Source organism: Mixophyes fleayi, chromosome 1, assembly GCF_038048845.1.
Source record: "Mixophyes fleayi isolate aMixFle1 chromosome 1, aMixFle1.hap1, whole genome shotgun sequence".
Classification (NCBI taxonomy): Eukaryota; Metazoa; Chordata; class Amphibia; order Anura; family Limnodynastidae; genus Mixophyes; species Mixophyes fleayi.
In genome coordinates this window covers 145,762,589-145,785,897 of record NC_134402.1, presented here as the reverse complement: position 1 = coordinate 145,785,897, position 23,309 = coordinate 145,762,589, and the positions used below count along the sequence as shown (strand labels likewise).

Genomic DNA, 23,309 nt, shown 5'->3' with positions numbered 1-23,309 from the left:
ATTTTCATCTAAATCCATCCAGTGGAAGGCTAACAACAGGCTCCAAAGGTCTAAGCTCTGACCACCATACACCAGCGGATGGTCCGAATGGGTCCCTAAACCCCCAAAATCCTGGCCAGGATCCAACTAGACCGTCTTGTGTTGGTTTCACCCCAATCATTGCAGGGGTATCCAAATGCATAACCAGACAGACAGACCAATGATTTTTATATATTAGATAATATACTATTACAACAACCAGTAGTTACTGCTCGTCTACTCTTCACACTCACACAACCAATTTACCAGCACACACTTCAAGGAATCTGCACTCTAAATCTACTCTTATAATTTCTGCAGTAAAATCACAGCTATTGCAGTAAAAAAAAAAAGAAAAAAGGCATCTTTCACCCTTTTTAACCCTCTACAAGCAAATTTTCTTATTTTCTTGACTTGCTCTCACTTCTAAAATGGCAGATGAGAATGGGGAAGGGGGCGTATATATATATATATATATATATATATATATATATATATGTACATGATATTGATCCTGAACTAGCAAGATTCAACGTTTTACCGAAAATGACATTTTGCTTGATTTCAGATCCAAATTTCGCTCGGTTCAACTCAGAACCCCAAAATTCAGATCTGTCGGATTTCTCCAAATCCTGCTCATCTCTGAATGGAATATAAGGATCTGTGGGAAGTATCCAAGATGGCACTGTCTAGCCACATACCTGGAAGTCCTTTATTCCCAGAGTAAAGCAGCCACAGGGAGGAGTTACAGGAGTTTTCAGATACAGCAGCTTAGAGAAGCAGTGTGAGCTGACTGCAAACTTGACCTAGGTTAGTCCCTATACAGCTGCAGAGGACCAGACTTTCTAACTGGGGTGCAGTTTAATTTTAACAAGATAAATCTAAATTGCTGCCTCTTGTACCCTCCTTACACAAGTCACCAAGGAGTTTTGTGACAATATAGAAGCACAGGGTTGTAGGTGGAGTGCTTTTTTTTTTTTCTTCCTTATTAATACATACGTTATCCTAATGAACACTGATGACATCAGTAGTCCCTGTTTAGACAACCATTATATACAGGACTTTATATATACATTCACTTCATTGTTTAATATTACATGATCACACTGAAAAGGCTGGAGATTGAACTACCAGGACAGGATTTGTGTTTGTACTGAGCTGCTGGCTCAAACAATTAGGGTGGATAGCAACATAATGGTGTATAGCTGCCAGTCAACTTCCCTTAATATCAGCCTTGAAGCAGTCAACATTTAATTGATTCCAGACCCTTGTTTAGCACAAAAAAACCATTGCTCAATTCCAAATTAAGTAAAACATCGGTAAAATATTATGTAAACATAAATTTGTATTCATATAATTTTTCCCACATGTTTTATCAGAGCTTTCAGTGCTGCTTTTGTGAGATTCAAGCAATCCCCAAATGCAGATACAGTCGTGGCCAAAAATATTGACACCCAGCTTTCCAACACTGTACCCTAAAATGTTCTGGTAATCTCCAGCTGTCATGCCCTGCACATGTTCAAGACACCCATTGCCAGATCAAACATAGCAACCCCAAAATACCACTGAATGCATGACGGTTTTCATTTTGCTTTCTGAAACATATGGATGATGAGCTTTACCAAGAAGTTCTACTTTTTCTGCCTTGTGTGTGTACTGCAAACCAAAGAAATGCCTAAGTGCTCCCCAAAATATTTTTTTCATTTCAACTATTTTATGGAACCAATGGTGCACTATGAGGAAAAACTGCAATTAGAATTGAGAACTTTTAGTAATGCAAAGGAATGAGACTTTTCCAATGTCAGGATGGTGAATTGCCTTAGTTTTAGCACAGTCAGGGGTTACAATATTTGAATGATTTATTGTGTGTAATTGCTAAGTAGTTCATAGTAGTGCTATGACTGTATGCACACCTGAACAAACCATATTTGTTCTGTAGATTTGAGACCAAATTATAGCTTAATTTAAAGCACATCATCCCTACATTGAAAGATCTGAAAACAGCAATTGGGAGAACTAGAGCAGTTTGCACAAGAAGAGTTGACCCAGCTGCTAGTAGAGAGGAGCAGCTCTCATCCACAGCTATAAGAAGTGGATGATTGCAGTTTTTCTGACCAAAGGCTGTGCTGCCAAGTCTAGGGTGTCTATAATTTTTGTCAATACTATTGCTTTTCATTCTCTGATTGAAAAGGATATACAGTATTACATTCAGAATAAAAAGACAAAATAGTCTGTACCATTACCAAATAAAGAATTGTGGAGAGTATAATGTGTAGAGGAAATTGTAAGTTATTTGAAAAAAAAAAATAAATTGTGCAAGGGTGTCAATATTTTTGAACGTCAATGTAATCTTGAGTGTAAAAATGCATTTTCAATATACACAAAAAAAGTTCAAGAATCACTTGAAATTTAACAACATTTTACAGAAAAATTTATATATCAAGCCTTCCCCCCCTTTAAAAAAAAAAAAGCCCAAATATTACAGAATAATAGAATACACTGTCTCTACTGGTAATTTTTCCTTTTATTCTTTGGATTTATATGAAGAAATTTCTCTAGAATTTGAATATATATATATATATATATATAACATATTATAATTTACAAAACTATACCATGTCTTAATTTTTGCTAAATATTTTAACATTTAAACATGATTGGATGTATATTATATTAATCATATTTGCATTACTACAATATACCTCAACTAAATTATTAAAGTTCTGCATTAGAAACGTTCTTTCATTTTCTCTTTTTTTTTATTAATGGCTATTTATAAATGAACATTTCTTCTTTTCTTAATTTAATGGTAAGAACATGGTTGATACTTTTTCTTAAACAAAGAACAATGACAGCTTTATAAATTCTGCCCATTGTGTTTTTGTTTAATTTATATTTTGCTGTGTTTTCATCACTTATTTTTGATTAAAAAAAATTCAAAACAAAAATAAGCCATACTGCCTAATGTAACCCTTAAGACTACATAAAGTTAGAATTGCTATACTTTTAGCAATTTAAAGGAATGAGACTTTTCCAATATGTCAGGATGGTGAATTGTCTTAGTTTTAGCACAGTCAGGGGTTACAATATCTGAAGGATTTATTGTGTGCAATCGCCAAGTAGTTCATCTGATTTAATTAACATCTTCCCTTGTCCAGCTGCTCTATTTCTGTGATTCACTAGGTGGTGGTAGTTGACAGTGGAGTACAGAATGTGTGTGAGAGAGCAGCTTGGGAGTGATCCAGCCAATCTGTAACCTGTGTCAAAGGTGTGAGCAAGATTGAGTGCTGAAATCTGGTGTAACCCCTTACAGTACTCTTCCTTGATCCAGCTCTGCTTGGATGGTGGGGGGCACAGGGGTTATATCCCCCATGCTCCCCTCTCTCAGGGGCTCCCCAACACTTAATGCCAGAGTCAGTTACTTGCTTCAGACAGTGCCCCCAGTAGATGTCAAGCAGCCCCACAATACACTGCTCAGATATCAGTGAGATATAATGAGAGCTATATGGAGGGAGGCTGTAATGGGAGAAGTATGGAGAGAGGCTGTAATGACGAGGGCAGGTGGGGGATATGAGGGTAATAGTTTTTCCTCTCTCTTTTTCGTGAATGAGGACACTATGCCCTTAAATTCGGACCTTAGGGGCCCCCTGTCTTAAGTAATACAAGCCCTTCCAAAGCCTTATTCCAGCTCTGCATGACGGATGCAGGGAGCATGTTCACAACACAATAAATGTTACAGAAAGCTGGTAACAGCTATATCTACAATCTATATGTAGAACAATTATTAATCTATGGAAATAGCACTAGTTTGTGCTGTGTGTTAAAAGAATATAAACTGAGACATTGCTCGTCAGGTGGCAGGGCATAAAGTATTGAAAGGAAATGATTCCAATATATTTGCGGTGAAGGTGATTGGCTTGGAGCTTAAGGTAGGACAGGCTACTAAGGCTCTGGTTTTACAAGCTCACAGGTATAGTATAATTGGCACTGTTTAAGATCATTTTCGCTGGCTGATAACTTTGTAATGTTCTGCTATTAAATTATGTTACTTGCCCTTTGTCAGCGATATATATCTCTAATGTATGTTTATTAAAAAAAGCACAGCAGGATTTTTAAAAAGTAAATTGGTCATGGGGTTTTAGCATGCATATAAAGGTGTTTCAATTTGATTGACTCTGCTTTTGTGATAGTAGATAGAAATCTGAGCCATTCTTGATTGATTAAAGTACAGCACTTATATACATGTGGTCCTAACAGGCAAAAATTCATGTTGGTAATTAATAAGTTACTGTACATCATACATGGCTGTTTGATCAGAGAATATATGGGTCATTTAATGTCAGTTCAACCAGGGTTGTCCACCACCCATCTCAATATCTCGACTGTCTGACAATTAGCTGATTAAATATTGATTTTTCAATTTATTAAATCATTTAATAATCGCGGCTTCTTTATCCAGTTTATTTGAAGTAATACAGGTGTTTATTAAGGAATCGACACAAAATTTGTACCCCTAAGGTAATTCTTTCTCCCGAATCCAAACCAAATTTCTTTATCTGCCTCATGTTTTGCGTTACGGCAAAAACTAATGTTTTTCGAATATAATTAAAAACGCTAGATTCAATTGACATTACGGATCCCATTTTTTGGGGGGTGTTTAAAAAAGGTATACATTACTGCCACAAAAATAATCAGCTGGGTACTCTGCTTCATAGCGGAGAAAAAAAAAATGAAGTTGATGCTCGATTACTGCTGTACAGCATACATAATTTACACATTGTTAAAAACCATACCAAAAAAGTGAACTAAACTGAGGCAATGGGATAAAACTCCCATACAGGAAATGAAACAAACAGAAACTGATGGGAAGGGGATTCCCTTTAGAGAGACCAAAGCTGAAACTTTCCAGAGAAAGAGAGAGGGAGACACAGAAAGAGTCAATCATGGCAGCTGCTCATTTGGTAGTCTTTTACATACGGACTGCCATATTACTATTTACTCAAAAACCATTGGAATACATAGCTGGGACCACTTTACAGATGAAGAAAAATAACTTTTGATTCTGAGAACTGAAGTTTCAAATGCAGTAACCAATGATCCTGAAACCTCAGTCTGCTACCATCACGAAAAGCTTCTGCTGCTAAGATATGAAGAATTTCAGAAAACATGCTGTAATCCTTTCTTGTCTCACAAAAAAGGAGACAGAAAAAGCTTAAAAGTTATGTCACTGAAGTGGACCAAAGAACATGGTGACTATCAGCTTGTTGTATATTTTAGGCAAGATGATTGTGACACTTCAAACTGTGTTGGCCTGTGTGTTATTAGCGATGCCCGTGACCATGTAGCCATAACTGTGCATGCCTTCATTACAGTAGTTATGAAACACTTAGTGATACTATTGTCAAAATTGGAGTAAGTTTACTTTAGTGATGGTGCTAGTGCACAATACAAGAACTGCAAAAACTTTTTTTAATTTATGCTTCCATAAGGATGACTTCAACATTCAAGCAGAATTTTTTGCCACATCTCATGGTAAAAGTCCATGTGATGGCATTGGGGGGGATAGTTAAACATCTAGCCACACGCACCAGTCTGCAAGCTGTGGAAACCCATCACATCTTGACGCCTTTGGACCTGGGCAAATGAAAATGTACATGGCATAAAGTTTTTTTACGAGTCACAAAACGAAATACAAGACTGCAAAACCAAGCTGCATAGCCTTCTAGAAACAGCAAACACTGTGGCATGAACATGTTCTCATCACAGATTTCGGTCCATTAGTAATGATGAACTACACATATATTGATTGTCATCTGACGACATAAAGACAGGAGGAACCAAAGTTAGTGTCACTATGACCACAGTCACAAAAAATGTGGACAAAAGTGATCTGCAACCTGGAATATACATAGCAGCAGTGTATGATAACATCTGGTACATTGGGTATATCATTCAATGTAATGAGGAGGAACAAGATGTGCTGGTACACTTCATGAAATGAAACCAATCAACAAATGTGCTGTCCTGGCCTTCAAGAGATAAGTGTTTTGTTCCTTTTATTCACGTCCTCTGTGTAACGTAAGTGCCTACTATCCAAGGAAGTACTGGAAGGCAGTATACACTTTCTGCTAAAACTTTAAGGAAAATTATAGACCGTTACAACAAGTTCCAAACAAGGGAAAAATAATGAGATTGTTGACTCAACTTCAGTTAAGGACTTAAGTTATGTTAAAGGTTGTAAATTTCATAGTTTCTTGTGTTAATTATGTATGCGGTACAACAGTAATCGAACATCAACTTCATTATTTTTTTTCTCCACTATGAAATAGAGTACCCGGCTGATTTTTTTTTCATGGTAGTAATGTATACCTTTTTTAAAACAGCCCCCCAAAAATGGGGTCCGTATTGTCAATTGAATCTAGCGTTTTAAACGTAAGGCAAAACATGAGACAGATAAAGTAATTTGGGTTGGATTTTTGGATTCGGGAGGAAGATTTAGCTTAGGGATCCAAATTTTGTAGCGATTCCTTAATAAACACCCGCGCTACTTCAAATAAACTGGATAAAGAAGCCGTGATTAGTAAATTATTTAATAAATTTAAAAATCAATATTTAATCAACTAATTGTCAGACAGTTGAGATATTTGGCAGAAATAGTTGTTTTGACCTCCTCTCAACTAAAAATTTTTCAAAAAAATCTGAGACAGGTGGTGGACAAATCATGTTTTTTTTGGGTGATCTGATGTGGAATGACCCATATTACACTTAGCTTTCCTAAAAAAACACACCCAACAAAAACAAACTTAAATTGTTTGCTGCCTACATAACAGTTATAGTCCAGTAGGATTGACAGTGATGTACGGTACTCCATGATTTCTCATAGCCAAATCCAGAAATAGCTGATGATAATGAATCCACCAGTGAGAAGCCAGTTGTTGTTTATTTTCACCGTAGACTAAGTTTTCTTCAATAGTAGAACTCTATGACGAAGCGTTTTCATATACCTCTAAACTACAACATGACAGAAGGATGAAACTTAGAACTGCATTATTCTTCACTGGCAATATGTTGGTCCAATATTGATTAATATACACCTGTCGCCAACATACAATAGAGGCAGCAAAGTTTGGTACTGAGACAGTGATTATGGCAATACACTAGGAATACAGTAGTACTCAAGATATTGTCGAGACTCAATGAGATGCAGGCTACTAATTAATTAGGAACCAGTGACATTACTGGACCTATTCAATTCAAGGGGCTGCTTTGGCACAAATAATGGTTTTGCCAATAAATGGCTGCCCCTGCAGTGTAGAGACATGTGCAGCAATGTACACATTAATGCAATACAAAAGGTTATCTCTATACGAACATCTAAAAAATTCACATACCATAGAACATATATTGAAAGTGAGGAACAACATTACAATAGTCTGAAACCTATGGATGCACAGACGTTGTTAAACAAGAGTTCCCATGATGCATTCCCAACTAGACTGGACCTAGTGCTTGGGCAGATGTGGGTCGTAGACTCCTTCATAAATGTTCTGCAATTGGAAGAAATACAGCACAAATAGTGTAACAAAGAAAACCTTTCTTCCTGTCTTTATTTTTTATATTTATTTACTATTAACAATTCCAGGTTGGGTTACTTGGTCCTTTAAAAAAAATGTACAGTAGTACTTTCTGTGTGTCGAAGTGATAAAAAATCAGTTGGTTCTTCAAAGAACCGGGAACATTCAAAATCACAGTGAGAACAATAGGTGATACATAGCTGCAAATATTAACGTTGTTATAAAACAGAGCATACAATTACCAGGCCTGAAATCCAAATGAGAAAATTTGTTTACCGCAAGGTTTCTGCATTCAGCATTTCTTAACTAATAATAGCAATGCTTCTATATAACTGGACGCACACAGATTTATTTTTAAACTAAACAGGTCATGCCCTCTTACATAACATTATCGAGGAGTAAGGGAAGCGAACTTGTCACTACCGACATGTAAGCTATACAGGTATTGTTGCTGGTTGGAACCAGCCGATATCTTTCCTGGCTGTAGTAAATCATAGAATCTCTATATTTTACATGTGGCAGCAATTAAAAAGAGTTGGCAACTCTTTGAGAGAAATGTCTAATTCTGGATGACAGCATATATTTGATAAATATACAGTAAAATGACTTTCAGCACCTGTATATAGATCTTGATTAAGATAAGTAGTTACATACACCTGAAAATAAACAATTATTATTTTTATAAGTAAAGCACTTAAACTGGCAGATAGTTTTGGAGTGATATTTACTTGTGCGATCAATTTTTTCTACTCAATTTCGTTGGGTAATTTGTGTAATTTTTATTGTCGCTGGTTTATTTTATGATTATGTATAAAGGACAAAAATACACGATTAGTTTGCTTATTGCCTAATTTTACCTGAATACGTACATACTACATAAACATGACCCATGTCTATGTTAGTCTTACAAAAGCCTCATTGAAATAATTATAAGGAGGAATAAAATACTTATTTCAGCTAGCTCCTTGAGACAGTATGCAAATAAGTCTCTCCTATCCTGGGAGAATACACTTCTGGGAAATGCCATTTATAAGTTAGCCCTCTAATGCTTTACCAACTTGCTGGTACAGTGATTTCACACATATAGACACATTGGGGGGTATTCAATTGACGGCGGGATCGCCGCAAAGCCCGCGCTCGAAAAATATTACCGTTAATACGGTAATATTGCGCGTAAATACCGTTAATACGGTAATTTACTCGCTGGATTTCAGCTCGCAGCTCAGAGATATTACCGTATTAACGGTAATCGTTTTCGAGCGCGGGCTTTGCGGCGATGCCGCCGTCAATTGAATACCCCCCATTATTTCACACTGTGAGGGAGAGGATTTTCTGGTCAGCAAGTGAAGTGCTCACTGAAACAATGAGATGACTTAGGAAGAACTCTAACCTGCTCCAGAAGTATAAGCCCCCCTGATCGATGGAAACTGACTTCTGGAAAATTCCATTTATATGGAAGCTTTTGAATTGGTTACCCATTCTAAAAATCCAGTGGCTAAAGCACAGAATCAAAACGCATCCATTGTAATTTCATTGCCACAACTATATTCTTCTTCACAAGGTGAGCTCATACTTGCCAACTTGCTGTTGGTGGACTCCAGGAGATCCTGGAGGGGGACATGGTGGGAGGGCAGAGGGCCCCGGGAAATTGCATCATTTTGCCCCCTCCCTCCCCCCCCAACGAAATCATCATTTAGCGTCATTTAGGCTCTCTATGAACAGGATGCGGGAGAATTGCCAGCTCTCCGGGAGTCCGGGACACCTACCTGGAATTCAGGAGTCTACCAGACATTCCGTGAGAGTTGGCAAGTATGGGTTAGCTTATATGTCCTGCAAAATAAAAAAAAATTGAAAAAAAAAAAAGATTTCAATTATCATTGTGTCCTTCAAAAAATGCATGAGGAAGTGTTTATCATTATTATTAGTGTTGTTAAAAAAACAAACAAACCCAAAAACATGGATCCATTGATTAAGGAAGCAATAAACAGTGTGAAACATCATGTAAAAGAGGTTTTCACGTTGGTCTGATGTACATAAATAATACATTCAATGTTTTGCCAGCTAATTTTTCTGTCAAACATGAATTAATCTCAGTTAGTACAAGTGTTTAGAAATCTAGAACACATTTATAAGTAGTAAAGAAATTTCATTGCAGGTTGTGTGTCCTGCATGGGTACCTAAGGACAAGCATAGTGGTCACAATAGCTTGTTCTTACCTTTGGTGAAACATAACACTTAAAAAGATGACTTCAATGACACAAAGCAACTGCAACTTGTGAAAACTCGTCGTAAAGAAGTTGTATTTCCGTTTTCTGGAATCCCACCTTTGTCATAATGCCATGTGTCTGTGTTTTGTCACTGCAGAGTCTATTAAACTAGACTGAAGCCATATACTGTACAAGAACAACATAACATTTGGTGTAGTATTTACAAAAAGCTTTGAAATTTTAAACATACTAAGCTGATCAAATACGTCCGAGTGTTGTGCTATCAGTAGAAGAATTATACATCTGCTAAACATGTGCATTCATTTTGACAGTTATCCCTGTACAGGATTGCACTGCACAATTGTTGTGTGGAATAATGCTGATTTCACAAAGAAGCTGCAGTTCATGCAATAGAACAAATAAACTCCTGGATTGTTCATTTTCACATTAAACTCTCCGTAAAAGAGATCTGCAATGGTTCTTGCATAGAAGAGATACATGCTGTGAGCTTGTGCCATTAGTTCTTTAAAACAAATCTGCCCAGGAATTCTTCTACACTGCTCAAAAAAAGGGTCTTGAACATTCTTGCCCGGTCTACAATATCAAACTGCCAGGCTGGGAATCGGCTTCCAGTGTCTCATATGGAGCTTGATCTCCAGAGGAATATCTCTACCAGCTGGCTCGCACAGCTTCAATGTCACTCACCAAGTTTTGAGCCAGGCATATGCCAAATATCTGTGAAAAAACAGAAATGCTTAAGTGAATCTGTGGCATAAAGAAATCTTTATTAATCTCATAAACCAATTATGAATTAAAATGAGTGGTGAATACATTTTAACATACTGTTTTAGAATTAGAGACCTGTCTGCAAAACAAATGAACTGTAGTTGACTGACAAAACAAAATGTGTCAAACATTTCATGCTACCTTTTTCAGGAAAATTATCTTAAAAAAGTGAATGCACACTCACGATGATAACTATATGTCTACTTTTCTTCTAAAACCAACAACATAAAAAAATAAGAAGGGGTATACTTATCTCCATGTGGCGTATTCCAAACACAAAGGTTTTAAGGTTTATGAAATAAAATATTGTCATTTATACAAGTCCAGTTGCAACAGTCTAGGCAAGTGGATACAGCACTCTGCCCACACGCTTATTTCTTGTGGCCCATGGGAAGCAGGACCAATAGAGGGAAACTTGGAATGTCGGGACAGAAATACTATTGTGTTCTGGCTCTCATGAATCTGTCCTGCATTGTACCAGGTTACTGTGACTGGGGGGTGTGGACCTGACATTTATCAGTGGGGTTAGTCTGGCAGCAAATCAGAATGAATGAGCTTCATTGATTAGCTGCCAGTTGGCCACAGTCAGGTATGAATTAAGCAGGGACCTGTGTGGTTGATACAGGGGGAGAGGGAAGGATGTGTTGCTACAGGGGTGAAGGGGAGGTAATGTGTTACTATAGAGATGATGTAGGCCAAATGTGTTACAGAGGAAGGACATGGCTTGGTCCCTATGCGATGTGACCACCATCTCAATCTCCGCATAGGATGAACAAGCCCCCCTGGTGGTGCTTTGCAGAGGTGCACACACTTCTGTCTTCACTTCACATTTTAACAATGTTAAGAGGTATGGCAAACAAGAAAATAGGTTCCACTTTTACTGTAGTAAATTCAACGTATTTTAAATGTTTAAGCATGTTAAGTTTTATTGCTGCCCATTTCAAATAAGTACTACCTTGCAATGCCCTCGGATCAAAAAAGGCTGAGTACTCATTGGCTAGATCTTGGTTTTACTATTTACAGACTCCAACTTATATTTTGTATCTAAACATTATGAGAGCAAAAGTGAAGTTCTTATATATAATACTAAATTGCCACTCCAAACCTAGAACTGAATTCTATCAGCTGATATGACTTGCTCCCAAATTACATTTAACAATTAGAGTAGTTTGTTTGCCAAAAGACAGTTATAGCGCCTGCAATACAGCACCCGGAGGCATAATTCATGGAAATGACATAAGCCTTTTATTATGAAGAACAACATTGATCATGACGGAGCAATTTTTTTTTAGAGCTGTGACCATTCTTCTTAGTGTGAGTTCACTTACCTGCAGTAGCGCAATACCTATGAACACCCCGGCTACAATGGTTAGGTTGTCTTGCAGCCACTTCTCAAACTGAGGAACACAGCCCTTAGTGTGAATGGTTGCTTGTTGGTCTAGTTCCTTCATGAAAACAACACTATGAGCTCATTTGGTTAAAGAATAATACACATTATCACTTTGATAAAAAAAAAAAAATATATGACATCAGTCTCACAGAGAGGGAAATGTTGGCAAACGAACCCTTAAACATATTATTCCTATAGCCTGGAAAAACATGTCAATATAGGTTTTGGTTAGCACTTTTGCCTTACAGCACTGGGGTCATGAGTTCAAATCCCAACTATAGCCTTATCTGTGAGGAGTTTGTATGTTCTCCCCGTGTTTGCGTGGGTTTACTCTGGTTTCCTCCCACACTCCAAAAACATACTGGTAATTGGCTGCTAACAAATTGACCCTACTATTTGTTTGTATGTGTGGTTCATTTCTCAACTATGGCCTTATCTGTGAGGAGTTTGTATGTTCTCCCCGTGTTTGCTCCGGTTTCCTCCCACACTCCAAAAACATATTGGTAATTGGCTGCTAACAAATTGGTGTGTGTGGGTGCGGATGTGTCTGTGTGGATGTGTCTTTGTGGATGTGTCTGTGTGGATGTGTCTGTGTGGATGTGTCTGTGTGGATGTGTCTGATAGGGAATTTAGACTATACACCCCAATAGGGCAGGGACTGATGTGAGTGAAATCACTGTACAGCGCTGCAGAATTAGTGGTGCTATATAAATGATGATGATGATTTAGTTTAGTGTTATGCCAAAACAGTAAAAGGCCATAAGCCTCCCATGAACTTTACCTTTGTGCAATAATATGGATAACTGTGTGATGGGGCTTAATAGAAAATGGCAATTGTGCCTGTTCAGATTGAATTGTAATACATAAAACACACTTTTATACAAATAACCACTCCTACTTACTGACTTTTGTCTGACATCATAGCCACACTGAGTGTTAATGACATCTTCCTACATAAAGACAAAAAACAAAACATTAATGTCAATAAGGTAACACAAAGGCAATAGTGTAACTACAACTCACAGCATGCTATGTTTCTAATAAGCATGGCCATTATACTTGCTGTTAAAGATCAGTAGTAGAGAACAGTCAAACAATTACGCTTTGTTTGTTAACTCTGGATTATTAGGTTGTCAATATTTATTTTAGCTTCATAAAATAAAGGGGGAAATACATTTCAACTTTATTCTACCCATGATTTGTTTTTATTATGATTATTGCTGATTTGTAAAGCACCGCAGGGCATCGGTGGAGGTGACAGCAAAATGAGAAATGAGAAGATGATGGCATATATACAAATGCTCTCGGGTGGGTTCAATTAAGACATCATAATAAACTTTGAAAAAAAGAAAACAAAAAGACAAAAAACTCTTGGGACAACTATAAATATGTAAATATTCTTCTTACCCTTTCCCTCTCCTCTAAATAATGGCTGCACCATCAATATGTGAGAGAAGTCTGAGGTGCCAACAACAAGAGTGACGCCATCTTAGAGGATAGGATCTTGCGTCACATAAGTATTTCATGTAACCAGAGGTGTAAGTGTAGGACAAATACCTCATTATGCACTATATCAGTCTAACAGGAATAACTTACAGCAGGGTCTTTAGTGCAGCAGGAGAACGGCACTCCACAGCGCTCACGGCTAGCATTGGCATCCGTGCAGTTGAAATAAATGTTTAGATTCCAGTCATCGGCACCAAAGGCCCCACAGCATTGCCACTATAAAGTGGTAAAGAAAACAGCAGAGGGTAAATAACCAAATTCGCTTTATTGTACCCTTTAACCATGGATTGACATTTATTTAACCCCTGTACTGAGCACTTTTGGATTGAACACATTTATTTAATGCCTGCAAATCAAAAATGAGTTACTTTCCTCTTTAAAACAAGTGTACCCCCAGCTTTCTAAGTACATCTGATAGGGATAAACAATCTCTAAAAAAGATTTCCCCTATACCTGACATGTCACATAGACTTTAATGCGCACTCACATTTCTAATGGAGGAAAAATTGCTTTCCTCTGGCAGCATCACAATACCCATAGATTACGGTGGGAAGTGATATGTGGGTTTTCTTAACCCCTTAAATGCATAGGACAAGTGGAACTTTAGGGGTCCTCAGCACTCAAGGGGTTAAAGAACATTTCTGCTTTAGGAAAGATAAATGCTAGTCCAAATTCCTTGAGGGGACAGAGGAGCGTTCTATTAGGCCCACCTCCACAACACTTCATTTCAAAACATAATGTGATTTCACATTGTCAAAACTAATGCCATGTTCTCACAGACATGACTTTGAAAAAGTCCTGACACTTCTCCCTGAAATGCGAGAATAAGAGGAACTTGTCTTTAGAATAATTTAATATATTTTCTCCTTTTCTTTAAAGCAGTGAAGGAGTTAAGTAAGATGATATAATGGGTATGAAGTAATCAGCAAATCATTGTCTAATATCTGGACATACCATTTTAAAGCTGCCTGATGAGATTAGGAGATTGTGATTATGTCTGAAGACCAAATGACCTGGATGTCAGTGCGGTCATCCAATATGAATCAGCATGCTCTGTAAGGTAATTCACTTTAACATGATACATTGTCTGACAGGACTGTAGCTCAGGGGTTACAGACAGTCATTAAGCATGTTTAAAGGGAGCTATCATTAATTAATTAAATAACATGGATGTAAATAATGCTGCATTTGTAGGATGATGGCCAGGGATGTACCGTACCAGTAAAACTGTGAGAAGTTAAAATACAGTTTATGGGAAGAATATTTAAGAAACAGAACAACTACCAGATGGAAATCCAATTTCCTGACAGATAATATTCCCAGTTTAAGCTGATTATGTTACAGAATGATTAATGACTGCAAGTAACTATCTGAAGCCCAAGATAAAATGGTGTTCTTCATCTGTTTCCTTTCTCACTAGATAACTGTTCTAACACTTTGCAATCACAAGAAAAACCTCTGCAATTTGGAGACAATAGAATAAAAAAGGCGATCAAGAGAAGGGTTGTCCAACAAACAGCCCACAACACGGCTCGTGGCCTATTTCACACGGCAGTTTCAGCTCCAAAATGCATTCTTATTTTCTTCAGCAGAAGTGTCCTCATGACTTGTCACCTCAGGTCATTCATTTCTGCTTAAGCTGGGTACACACTACACTGTTTTCGTCCAATAATCGGCTCAAACAGCCGACATACGACCGCTCGTTCAAAAGTCGGGTCAGTGTGTGCAGTGACACGATGGTCGAAAGTCTGCCCAAATGGACGATAATCGCCTCATTTGGTTGGTCGTACCGTTTAATATTTTCGTTCCAATCTCGTTTCCGCTGTGCAGTGTGTATAAACTTCCGACCGATCCACAACAGTGAGTACAAAATTACAGTCGTTGCTCACGACAACATGGCTGTAAAAAGTCGCTAAAGGGACGTCCGCTCTTTCCTTTATCGTCCTAAACAAGGCTAGTGTGTATGCAGTCCATGGACCGAGCGATCGGACCATCGATCGCATGTAAAATCGCTCGGCATAAAAAGTTGGTCAAAATTTCTGTAGTGTGTACCCAGCTTTAGTTAGTGAGCACATGTCAATGCTATAAATAAGCTGTAGCGTTTAAATCATTAAAAAATATTGAATAGTTGATTTTTTTTAATATACACAATGACAATATATATATGTAGTTTCTATTGTCATTTTGTTCACATAACTTGTTTTATATACTACCATTACTACTACCATTACTTCATGAATTGAAATGTTCATTTATATTTTTTGTTTTTTTGCGTTCCCAACATTTCTTGTCATTGCACAGAGGTCCCCTCTGACCTAAAGAGAAAACCTGGTCTACAGAACTGTCTGCTGGCTGTTCAAACTTAGACATGATTATTAATTTAGCCCACTCATAATTAGATGGTTTTCTCCTTTCATGTCCACTTACTTTTACACAATAGGTGAGCCTGCTGATATATACCCCAAAATATGATCAGCTAGTTTTCCCAAGTGTAGAGATAGCAAATATGCATTGTACAAGGTCTGAAACCTTCAAAAGGTCAAAGGACAAACATTTGTATTTTAGTTTTACGATCTATTTTTATTTTTCTCGTTTTATATTTTATTTTGACTTCAAGCTGCGCTGCCACCACACATAGGTACAGCACCCACATGCAGAAAAAAATTCTTTGTTCTTTAATTTTATTACTTTAAAAAAAAAATGTTTTATTATATGGGAGACCCTTTAGAGATAGGGGAATTTCCATCCACACCAACAATACTAGCCTTAGTATTACCTGGCTTAAAAAGCTGCTTGCATTACCATTACCCCACTCCCCTTTTTTTGCTTTCGGGGTAATACACATAGTGACAATTAATAAAGGCAGTGGGCGGTTGGCAAGATGTTAAAGTGTATCCACTATATAAAGTGGGATGAACCAAACTTCATGAGTTTGTGGCTTTGCTTGCATTAGGAACCAGTGACATCACTAAGATATGAGTGAATAGATAGGCTACATTTTCATTAATGTGGACCAAGCCCTTTACTATGTGTACTTTTTAAATTAATAACACTCCTTTGAAGACGATTGGTGATGGGCTCTCGCACAGACTTTTAACACTTTTTTTGAGGCAGTATTGCCCTGGGCTGTGCTCACTGAATGGGGAGTGTTCTTGGTTTGCTAAGTGTTTACAATCAGTACTGTGAATGCTGATAGTGCGTTTCTCATAGTTATCTATTGATCACTACTCACACTGTTGTTAGATGTCAGCAGGCCTCCACAGGCAAGCTTAAGAGGAGTTCACACACTCTCTCTAACAGATAGTTTATCTTTACCCTTATCATGTAGTCTTGCACTTTAACTTAAAGCCTCTCATTGTCCCAGTCAGCTTTCCTCTCTTCAAGAAGTCTAGATAACCAAACTACAGGGGCCCTTTTCTGCTGACCGGCACATTGCATATTAGCATTCTGCATTTAGAACAGTTACTTACACCTGCTGTTACATTCTGTGTTCACTATGTTCACACTCCACTTTCTGGTGCTCCCATTTTTCACACTACTTTTCCAACTCAATGAACTTATACTGAATGTCAAAGTTGGTTTGAAATGTGTTTTTAGTTCCTAAAACCAATTACAGTACTTAATTTAGGTCACTTCAATGAGTAAATAATTGGAACAAACAGGAAAAGAGCAATGTTTTCTCAGTAAAACTGATGACAGTAGAAGCTGTGGGGAAATTTCGAACAAATAAAAGCTAGTGCTGGGACAGGCTGTTGTGAAGGGGTGTGAAGTTCCCAGAATGGCATTTCGCACTGTACCTGTAAATTCACATTTCACAGAATTTATAGTATATGAATAGAGTGTAGATGACCAATTCTGCTGTTTAGTAGTCAGACAAAACTAGGAATACTTAAGGACAGATTTCGCAGGAGACGATTTCAATTGTTTATGGCCAAATGTTTTTTATAGGGTGAATACTGTACAAGATGGAACAGAAAATATTGCTCATCTGTATTTTATCTTTGTGGTGGTTTCAAATTCAAGGCCCTTTGTTCTTTAAATATAACGTTTGCACTCCACTAATAACTTGGGCAATATCTTCAGGTTTGGTCTCTTTTTGGTCTTTCCCAAACACTTGCCACACAGGACCCTCTTTATCTATTTGATGCAGGCAGAGGGACCTATTCACACATATACATTCTACAAAAATCCCCCTCATTCCACTGATATTAATATGTTAAAATATGCAGAAAAATAAAACTCTGTCTCCCCACATTTTACATTTACTGAATGTAAACCCTAAACTGAAATGATTACATTAAGATGCCATCTAATCTATATCGCCATAGCAGTCTATATCTTCATCAGTTTACATCTTTGCAGCTCCTACAGGATTTACCAATGCTTTTTGGTCGTCAACACTGTCCTGTTCTCAGAAAAAAATGTTGATTTTCAATATATTTGTGTAGATTAATCCATTCACTGCTTTTTACCACTGTAAGGCTGCCCAGTCATTTGGCTTGAATAATAGATATCCCAGCTGCTAGGAAGGATGTAAGCTATTTAAAATATGCCAGTCTTATCGTTGCGTTTTGCAATGGTGATAAAAGTGTAGTTTTGTTTCTGACATTAAAGGATTTTGAGACAATCTCCAGAGCCAGAAATCATGCTAAGTAACCTGCATATGTCATTTCTGCAGCCATATCTGCATCAGGATCAAACACCAATTTTATGTGTTATGGTTTGTTTTTATTTGTATGACTTAACAGTTGTTATAAAAATAACTGCACATGTGACTTATACATACGTATTCTTGTGTGAAGTCAATGAGATTCTGCAGGTCAATGTCGTCTCTGTACGCTTTGATGTTGCTGTTGATGAAGATATACAGCTGATCCTTAATCCAGTCTTTAAAGACAAATGCCAAGACGCCAGCTGTGAGCTCCAAGAAGAAAATAATTCCCAAGAACACCGAAAACTGTAAACAAACCAACCAGAGTTACATCCATGTACTGCGTGCATCTGTACTTATTGTTACTATGTGCTACACAACACTGATTTGTACAACCTTACATCACTCTGCCTATATTGCAGCAACTTTAGTGTATTTTTTTGTTGCACTCGAAATAATCTGTTAGTTTTACGAAGAACAAACACTAATCTGTGTTCACAATAATGATGCAGAGTTGGAAGCAATTGCACCCCTAATCACAGGCATAAATTGTAGGCATATGCAAAGCTGCAAGACATGTAGCATTTGCGCCCCGGTTTACACCATGCATATGTCACATACATGTAAACTCATTTTTATAAACATTTGTTTAGTTTGCATAATATGTATTTGCTATTAGGTATCATTAAAACCTCTTTAATACAGTTGATATAACTCCCTGTCTCACATACATGAAGAAAAAAATGCTTAAACACACACACAAAATCATAATATATGTATGTGCAACAGAGAAAGCACCAATCAGCCTTATCAGAGCATTCACAAACAGCCAATCACAAGCAGTTCACTATTAATTGCAGCTGTCATCATCTGCTGTTTCCACCTGCATTTGACAACCTGTAAATAATATCACTTTTTGTATATGTGTTTATGCAAATGCCAATAGATGTAGAACAGGACATAAACATGTCCTTACTATATTCAACCTACATTGAACGCCCTTTTCTCTTCCCAAACCCTTGTCTACTGGCACAAGTGGGTGTAATTGTCAGAATCATGCAAATCTGCATAGGGGTAATGACACTTTACAGGTCATGTGTTGATAAATTTCACACACGATAAGCTACACAAACTAGCATAGTACCCACTCTGCATCAGCCAAACCAGGCGCGGGCTGGCAATTTCAGCCCGGGGGGCGCACAGGCGGCCGCATCACATGGCACGGGATGCGGCCGCGTCATTGATGACGCAGCCGCATCGAGTGTCATGTGATGCGGCCGCCTGTGCGCTGACGTGGCCGCATCCCGTGTCATGAGATGCGGCAGCCGGTAAAAATCTGCGATTTTGAATCTGAGGGGCGGCCGGCCGGCCCTAACATCAGTGATTCTGAGCGGCCCGGGGGCCCGATGCCTCCCGGCCCAGCCCGCCCCTGAGCCAAACAGTGTTTGCTATGTGTCCAAAAGCATATGTAGTAGCAATTGAAAACACAGGTATATGAACTAAAATGTTCCATTTATCAATGTAAATGACCATAAATAAATGTAAAATATTATACAAACACGATAACTGTGTAGGCATATTTAATGAATCAAAGTATCATATATAAAATGTTTTTATTGTTGCACATATTTAATTTATTATATCTTCAACACTTGGGCAGAATGACAGGATAAACCTGAATGTGATTGGCACAAGAAATAGTGCTATTTAATTTTTTTTGCTAGAGGAAGCAAAATGGTTAGTTGCTCATCGAGTACTAAGATCCAGAAGAACGATTATTAAGGACTACTCATCGTGGTTTTACAAACAGATGATCTAAACAATTTGCAATGGATAAAACAAGTGCATGTGTTTGTTGGGTTGTGTAGTGACACATGTAACTAAAACCTTTGTCCTGGACCTTTTAATGCATTAGCTAAAGTTCACTTTCACCATCGTGCCACGTCAGGATATTCTATTTCCACTTGGTCTCTTGAGGCTTATTGAAACATTGTTCTGAGAATATGGGTGTTTTCTAGAGACACTGAATAAATGTACCTATATTATTATTATTTGTTCTGAATATACACTCCACTAAGAATGCTATACTTTTGTGATGCAATTGTGCCTGTTTTTCCAATTCGCATTTGTTTGTGTGTGAGAATATGGAAGATTTGTGAGCACGCACAATTTAGAAAAGGACAATAGGCAGATAAGGGTAGAGTGTTATGAGCCTGTTGCAGCACAAAATCAAAAATATGTCAGTTTTGTCAGAAGGAGATTTAGTTGTGATGCATCAGGTTCAATTGAAATAACCTAACTGAATATGTCCCAAAACATTTAAAATCTAAGACTACAGATTGCGGTTACGTGTGGCTGCACACTTCCCGTTACTGCAACATCGCGGATTTCCCTTTGCACCCCATAGGGTTGCGAAGGGAAATCCAAGATGTTGCGGTAACGTACTGGTAATTTATGTGTGCAGTCACAATCTGCTGTCTTAATTGAATATGTCCCTCAATGTCTTATATTAATTTTTTTTTTTAGAAATAAGAAGAACCCCTTTAATTACTTACCTCTAAGTATTTAAAGGCTAATCTTTAACACCATTATAAACACAGCCGTATGGAAGACATCCACACATAACGCAGAGTATGTCAATAGGGAGGTAATGCCTAGGGCGGCGGTTCCCAAACTGTGCGCCACGGCTCCCAGGGGTGCCGCGGCGCTGTCACTAAGGTGCTGCGGGCCAGCCATATAAAAAAAAGAAAGAAAGAACACAGTAACTTACCAATCCGCCAAACGCCGGGACCCAGTAGACTCCTCTCTCCCGCAGCAGCTGTCACTGACGTCGATATTCAGTGACAGCTGCTGCGGGAGAGAGGAGGCTGCTGGGTCCCGGCGCCCGGCGGATTGGTAAGTTACTGTGTTCTTTCTTTTTTTTTTTTATATGGCTGGCCCGCAGCAGAGGAGTTAGAGGGATCGTGACAGCGGGGCAGAGAAGAGGCAGAGGAGGGTGACAGCAGGAGAGTGACAGCGGGGCAGAGGAGAGGCAGAGGAGGGTGACAGCAGGAGAGTGACAGCGGGGCAGAGGAGAGTGACAGCAGGAGTGTGACAGCGGGGCAGAGGAGAGGCAGATGAGGGTGACAGCAGGAGAGTGACAGCGGGGCAGAGAAGGGTGACAGCAGGAGAGTGACAGCGGGGCAGAGGAGAGGCAGAGGAGGGTGACAGCAGGAGAGTGACAGCGGGGCAGAGGAGAGGCAGAGGAGGGTGACAGCGGGGCAGAGGAGAGGCAGAGGAGGGTGACAGCAGGAGAGTGACAGCGGGGCAGAGGAGAGGCAGAGGAGTGTGAGAGCGGGGCAGAGGAGAGGCAGAGGAGGGTGACAGCAGGAGAGTGACAGCGGGGCAGAGGAGAGGCAGAGGAGAGTGACAGCGGGGCAGAGGAGAGGCAGAGGAGGGTGACAGCAGGAGAGTGACAGCGGGGCAGAGGAGAGGCAGTGGAGGGTGACAGCAGGAGAGTGACAGCGGGGCAGAGGAGAGGCAGTGGAGGGTGACAGCAGGAGAGTGACAGCGGGGCAGAGGAGGGGCAGAGGAGGGGCAGAGGAGAGGCAGAGGAGAGGCAGAGGAGAGGCAGAGGAGAGCGACAGCGGGGCAGAGGAAAGCCACAGCGGGGCAGAGGAAAGCGACAGCAGGGCAGAGGAGGGTGACAGCAGGAGAGTGACAGCCTGAGAGGGGGCAGAGTGTCTGGATGCAGAGGGGACAGTGTGTCTGGATGCAGAGGGGGCAGAGTGTCTGGATGCAGAGGGGGCAGAGTGTCTGGATGCAGAGGGGGCAGTGTGTCTGGATGCAGAGGGGGCAGTGTGTCTGGATGCAGAGGGGGCAGTGTGTCTGGATGCAGAGGGGGCAGTGTGTCTGGATGCAGAGGGGGCAGTGTGTCTGGATGCAGAGGGGGCAGTGTGTCTGGATGCAGAGGGGGCAGTGTGTCTGGATGCAGAGGGGGCAGTGTGTCTGGATGCAGAGGGGGCAGTGTGTCTGGATGCAGAGGGGGCAGTGTGTCTGGATGCAGAGGGGGCAGTGTGTCTGGATGCAGAGGGGGCAGTGTGTCTGGATGCAGAGGGGGCAGTGTGTCTGGATGCAGAGGGGGCAGTGTGTCTGGATGCAGAGGGGGCAGTGTGTCTGGATGCAGAGGGGGCAGTGTGTCTGGATGCAGAGGGGGCAGTGTGTCTGGATGCAGAGGGGGCAGTGTGTCTGGATGCAGAGGGGGCAGTGTGTCTGGATGCAGAGGGGGCAGTGTGTCTGGATGCAGAGGGGGCAGTGTGTCTGGATGCAGAGGGGGCAGTGTGTCTGGATGCAGAGGGGGCAGTGTGTCTGGATGCAGAGGGGGCAGTGTGTCTGGATGCAGAGGGGGCAAAGTGTCTGGATGCAGAGGGGGCAAAGTGTCTGGATGCAGAGGGGGCAAAGTGTCTGGATGCAGAGGGGGCAAAGTGTCTGGATGCAGAGGGGGCAAAGTGTCTGGATGCAGAGGGGGCAAAGTGTCTGGATGCAGAGGGGGCAAAGTGTCTGGATGCAGAGGGGGCAAAGTGTCTGGATGCAGAGGGGGCAAAGTGTCTGGATGCAGAGGGGGCAAAGTGTCTGGATGCAGAGGGGGCAAAGTGTCTGGATGCAGAGGGGGCAAAGTGTCTGGATGCAGAGGGGGCAAAGTGTCTGGATGCAGAGGGGGCAAAGTGTCTGGATGCAGAGGGGGCAAAGTGTCTGGATGCAGAGGGGGCAAAGTGTCTGGATGCAGAGGGGGCAAAGTGTCTGGATGCAGAGGGGGCAAAGTGTCTGGATGCAGAGGGGGCAAAGTGTCTGGATGCAGAGGGGGCAAAGTGTCTGGATGCAGAGAGGGCAAAGTGTCTGGATGCAGAGGGGGCAAAGTGTCTGGATGCAGAGGGGGCATTATTGCATACAACTAAATAAGTATTTCTGTCCTGACCTAAATACTTATTACAATTTTTTGACCCAACTACTTCTAAAACAGGACTGCTCAATAATTATATTGGAGGGGTGCCTTGAAAAAATTTGGAGACTCTAAAGGGTGCCGCGAACTGCAAAAGTTTGGGAACCACTTGCCTAGGGGTATATTCAATTAAATTCGAACTGCCTCTGGAATGGATGCCAAAGCACCCCGTGTTACCACAACACCGCGGATTTCCGAA

The 23,309-nt window shown here is 40.0% G+C and overlaps 1 protein-coding gene across 1 annotated transcript in view; it reads right to left on the bottom strand.

The window, feature by feature from the left end:
- Positions 1-7,597: 7,597 nt before the first annotated feature.
- The window catches only part of TSPAN5 (tetraspanin 5), a 114,968-nt gene continuing 99,256 nt past the window's right edge, over positions 7,598-23,309 (bottom strand). The window contains exons 4-8 of the mRNA XM_075201465.1: positions 18,268-18,438; positions 13,572-13,697; positions 12,878-12,925; positions 11,914-12,030; positions 7,598-10,534 (exon numbers count right to left, since the gene is read on the bottom strand). Of these exons, the coding sequence (XP_075057566.1) occupies positions 10,469-10,534; positions 11,914-12,030; positions 12,878-12,925; positions 13,572-13,697; positions 18,268-18,438 (528 nt within the window). The 3' untranslated portion in view covers positions 7,598-10,468. The remainder of the gene's footprint in view (positions 10,535-11,913; positions 12,031-12,877; positions 12,926-13,571; positions 13,698-18,267; positions 18,439-23,309) is intronic.